Source organism: Bidens hawaiensis, unplaced genomic scaffold, assembly GCF_021521415.1.
Source record: "Bidens hawaiensis isolate Kalapana, Puna unplaced genomic scaffold, B.hawaiensis_p1.1 tig00007389_1, whole genome shotgun sequence".
In the NCBI taxonomy this organism is placed as follows: Eukaryota; Viridiplantae; Streptophyta; class Magnoliopsida; order Asterales; family Asteraceae; genus Bidens; species Bidens hawaiensis.
In genome coordinates, this window is record NW_027491511.1 from 1,007,129 (window position 1) to 1,012,382 (window position 5,254).

A 5,254-nucleotide genomic window follows, 5' to 3' on the forward strand; every position below is an offset into this window, starting at 1 on the left:
CAGAAATTAGTGTGTGTTTTGAGCAGTTTGTTTGGAGAGAGTAAGAGACAAGGAGAGTCGTGTGAGACGACCCGAGGTAGAGCTCACCTCGGGTCAGTCGTGTTTTCTGTTTGGTTACGGTATGTAACGTGTTTTGATTATTATATAAGAATCTGCAGATTTGATTATCCCGTTCTTGTATTTGTTCGTGTATTTGTTCGTGTACGTGTTTATGTTCTTCATCTTTACACCAATAAACGAGTCTAGGAGGATTCCGCACTCCTAGACCTCGTGCGGATCTCGTATCGATCGGCGACGCCCCGGGGGGACCTACACAAACACTTTAGACCTCGTGCGGATCTCGTATCCATCCCCACTTTATTTATTTTTCCTTCTTCACCGCCGTCATCCACCGGCGATCCAGTCGGACCTCCGACTACTCTATCCATCTATCCATCACCCTTCCCTCTCCTATCCAAAAACCCAAAAAAATCATCAACAAAACAGGAAAAAAAAACCCAATCTTTGATAAAAAAAACTCAAATCTTTGAACACCCATTTCGATTTAATATCAAAAACAGGGGAGGGAGGTTAAAAAACCCAAAAAAAGTTAAAAACAAAAATCTTGAAAATTTATTATTATTATTATTATTAATAGCGGCGCAAGTTACTCAGGCTCCTCCTCAGGCGGTTAACGGCGGTGGTGTTGGTGGGGCCCAGCAGTTTGTGCCGACGTCACTGTACGTTGGTGATTTGGAGTTTAACGTGACGGATGCTTAGCTGTTTGAGATGTTTAATCAGTTGGGTCAAGTGGTTTCGGTTAGGGTTCGCAGAGATTTGTCTACTAGAAGGTCTCTTGGTTATGGTTATGTCAACTACAGGAACCCTCAAGATGCTGCAAGGGCTATCGAGGTGCTGAATTTTACTCCCCTCAATGGAAAGGCAATCAGGATAATGTATTCTCATCGGGATCCTAGTGTGCGCAAAAGTGGCTCTGGAAATATCTTTATCAAGAATTTGGATAAAGCAATTGACCAAAAAGCGCTACACGACACTTTTTCCACATTTGGAAACATTCTGTCATGCAAGATAGCGACTGATTCAACCGGTCAATCAAAGGGCTATGGGTTCGTGCAGTACGACAGTGAGGAATCCGTTCAACAAGCAATTGAGAAACTCAATGGTATGCTTCTGAATGACAAACAAGTGTACGTGGGACCCTTTCTACGCAAGCAAGAACGAGACTTGGCTGTGGACAAGACCAAGTTCACTAACGTCTTTGTTAAAAACTTGTCTGAGTCAACAACCGATGAGGATTTGAGCAAGGCGTTTGGTGAATATGGAACCATCACTAGTGCTGTTGTAATGAGGGATGCTGAGGGTAACTCAAAATGTTTCGGATTTGTTAATTTTGAGAATGCTGAAGATGCTGCTAGAGCCGTTGAAGGGCTTAACGGTCAGAAGTTTGATGATAAAGAATGGTATGTCGGTAAAGCGTAGAAAAAGAGTGAAAGAGAGCAGGAGTTGAAACAAAAATTCAAGCAGAGTATGAAAGAGGCGGTTGACAAATCACAGGGGCTAAATCTTTATATTAAGAATTTAGATGATTCAGTTACCGATGATGGTCTCAGGGAGTACTTTGCACTGTTTGGTTACAGTATGTAACGTGTTTTGATTATTATATAAGAATCTGCAGATTTGATTATCCCGTTCTTGTATTTGTTCGTGTATTTGTTCGTGTACGTGTTTGTGTTCTTCATCTTTACACCAATAAGCGAGTCTAGGAGGATTCCGCACTCCTAGACCTCGTGCGGATCTCGTATCGATCGGCGACGCCCCGGGGGGACCTACATGTGGTATCAGAGCCTTAGGCTCTTATGCTATGGTTCGAGATCGGCGTTTTGGTGTTTCTGGCACGAATCTGATGCGTTCTTGGCTGAACAGCGCCGCAGGCGAAGTTATGGGATTCAGGCGAAGTTGCCGTCACTGTTCGTGTGCATAATGTCAGTAGTTCATAGTCTAGTGTCTGTAATCGAGTCTGTAATGATTAATTATGTTTTATATGTCTTAAGCGAAGTTACTAATAGTCAAGCGAAGTTATGGACAACTTCGCCTGAACATGCCAGGCGAAGTTGTCTTGTATTTATACACTAGGTTACGGATTGTTTGGGGTTGTTAGAGTTGGTGTGATCATTATCGAAGTTACGAGAGCTGTAACGTGAGGACGAGAGTTCGTGTCTGTAATAGTGATATTGTATCATGTGTTTTGGTTATAATATAACGTGTTTGTTTATCGTATCGTGTTTGATCTATTCGTGTCTTCTACTCTCGTAACGACCTACGCAGGGATTCCGCACCTACGTAGATTGAGATATCTCGTGTTGATCCATCCAGGGAACCTACAATTGGTATCAGAGCTTTTGCTCGATTGTGTGGTTCGGGGTATTCACGCGGGTGTAGAAATCGTCCCGTTTCGACTATTCGCGGGACGTGTTTTCTGTGTTTTTGTGTCATTCTTACCTCCTACCATCGTATTCAACCCATTACACCGTCAAAAACCTCGAAAAATCCAGATTTCAGATCTGCAGAAACTTCGTGTTCATCAGGCGAAGTTGCCTTCACTGTTCGTAGGGTTTCAGCGAAGATATAAGGTTAAGCGAAGTTATCAACAACTTCGCCTACCTTCTCAAGTTCGCCTATCTCAAGCGAAGTTCTCTACAACCTCGCCTACTTCCTAAGTTCGCTTACCCTAAGCGAAGTTACACTCAACTTCTCCAAGTCACGCGAATTTAAGAAAGATCCAGCGAAGTTAAGTCTAAGCGAAGTTATCCGTAACTTCTCCTACAGTACTTTTCAGAAGAATTTTTTTTTATTTTTTCGGGTTTCTTAGTTTTCGAGAAAGATGTCATCAATTAACATCTCTGAGTTAGTAAAGATGGAAGTAGAAGCAGGCTCAGCTACAAAAGCACCAAGGTTGCTGAAGGGAACCGATTTCGTTGCATGGAAGGATCGGTTCGAACAATATGTCAAGTACCAGGATGCGAAAATGTGGGTATGCATCCAGGATGGTTATATTCCACCAACTATGGAGTACGAAGGTCGTGATCAGATCAAGAAGTACAGCAAAATGGAAGATGAACAGAAAAAGATGTATGAGGCCGATAGCAAGGCTCATGCTGCTATCACTATGGCTCTTCCACAAGAGATCCTTCATACGTTTAGAAAGTACAAGACAGCAAGAGAGCTTTGGGAAGCTCTTGAGAACCGGTTTGAAGGAAATGTGGGAATCCGTGCTTCGAAGATCAAATTGCTCAAAACCCAGTTCTCAGTCTTCAAGTATTTGAAGAATGAATCTCTAGATGATATCATCACCCGATATTATCATCTGATGACTGAACTGAGCAACTATTCAATTTCTTACCGAGAAGAAGAGATAGTTGAGAAGCTTCTTGATGCTCTCCCACCAAAATGGGAGATGTACACGGTACTGATGAGGGAAGACAAAGACTTTCCCCAATATGATCTGGAAACGGCAGTCAACAAGCTCCGAACCTTTGAGCTTAACGTGGTTAGAAAGGAGACACCTACGGATCAGGTTCAAGATCCAGGTATGTATGGTGCTAAAGTCAAATCTAGTTCAGGTTCGAAGACTGAATCAGCTGCCTACTACTCGAAGGGAGAGTCGGGTGCCAACTCATCACATGAGGGGCATGTGTCAGTCAACACGAATGGTGATGTTTGCTTTGTAGCAGGTGGATCTAGTGCTTCTAAACCGAAAGCAAGCAAGAGTAGTTGCTCTCCAAGTATTCCTAGCAACAACTACTCTAAGATGCCTATGAGTGTCAAATCTGCTGAAGAGCAGTTTGCTCTCTATGCTTCTTTTATTGCTTCCTATGAGAACTACATTCAGGGGAAGATTGTTGATCCAGCTATGTTGGATGAAGACTATGACCAGATTGATGCTGATGATATGGAAGAAATGGATCTGCAATGGCAGATGGCTATGATCGTGAGAAGAGTGAAACGGTTTATGAAAAAGACCGGAAGAAAGTTTGTCGGTGGAAGGCCAGGGTTTGACAAGACGAAGGTAAGATGCTACAACTGTCAGCAAAACGGCCACTTTGCTAAGGAGTGCAGATATGAGCGTGTAGAACGTGGTCAAGGCAAGTCTACACAGCATAATGGGGGTAGTAAAGATTATAGTGCTATGATTTCCAGAGAAGATGGTGAATACAACTGGAACCTGCATTCTGAAGAAACTTTCGAACAGGCCAATTTGGCGAAGGTTGAAACTGAAGGAAATGAGAAGGTTACCGGAGAAGAAAAAGCTCTCATGGCAGATGTTAAAGACCAGCTCTCCGAGGTATGTTCTAAACCTACTTGTTCTAAATGTGAAAACTTGTCTGAGCAATTAGCAACTATAACTGATCAGTATGTTGGTTTGGATGCTGAGTTTAAAACTTTAAAAGAAGATCATCACTTTACTAAAGCAAGAGAAAATAGCTATAAAGTTAAAATAAAAGCTTGTGAAAAGGATATTAAAAGTCTAAAAGCAAAACTTGCTGAAAAAATACAAATGATTGATCTAAGCTATGAAGTTTTGGAAGAAAAAACCAAGCTAATAGCTGAAAGAGAAAAACAGATTGCTGATCACCAGGTGAAAGTGGTGGAACTGAATAGAAAACTTGAGCAGTTCAGAAATTCCTCTGCTATTCTTGATCACCTTGTTAGTGATCAAGGTTCCTCTGTTAAGAGGGGAGGAATTGGTTATCATGAGGTTCCACCACCTTATAATCACAATTACACTTTTAATCCTAGTGTTCAGAAATATGTTGACTTTGAGGTTGTTCAGACAGTTCCAATTAAAGTAACTAGTAAAGAACCAGATGTTAGTAGAGGCGAAACAAGTTCGCCTGTTTCAAGTGTTAAAATTTCTGATCCGAGTCCAGTCTCATCAAGTTCAGATAAGTCATCCGAGACTGGTAAGGCAAAAGAGGAGGCGGTATTGCCAGATAGTGGAGAGAAAGATAAAACAACTAAAAAGAGTTCTCCGCTAAACCCGTATGTCCCACCTTATGTGAGACAAACGGGCGGTAATAATGCCTCGACATCTAAAACACCTGTTGATAAAAAGGTTGAACATAGGTGTTGTTTTAGGTGTAATCAATTAGGGCACCTAGTTGCAGATTGCCCTCTGAAGCAGAGATTCAGAGGTGTGAGGCCTACTAAAACTGAGAATAAGTCTAATGGTAATAATAATACTGGTAAAAATGAA

General features: G+C 41.8%; 1 protein-coding gene across 1 annotated transcript; it reads left to right on the forward strand.

Moving 5' to 3' along the window:
* Nucleotides 1–467: 467 nt before the first annotated feature.
* Nucleotides 468–1,495, forward strand: LOC143635042 (polyadenylate-binding protein 2-like). The gene has a single exon (XM_077102951.1). The coding sequence runs from the start codon at nucleotides 769–771 to the stop codon at nucleotides 1,477–1,479; it is 711 nt and encodes a 236-aa protein (XP_076959066.1). The 5' UTR covers nucleotides 468–768; the 3' UTR covers nucleotides 1,480–1,495.
* The last annotated feature ends 3,759 nt before the right edge of the window (nucleotides 1,496–5,254 follow it).

Excerpts from the sequence above, each read along its gene's own strand:
- LOC143635042 (XM_077102951.1), top strand. The coding sequence starts at position 769 with ATGTTTAATCAGTTGGGTCAAGTGGTTTCGGTTAGGGTTCGCAGAGAT.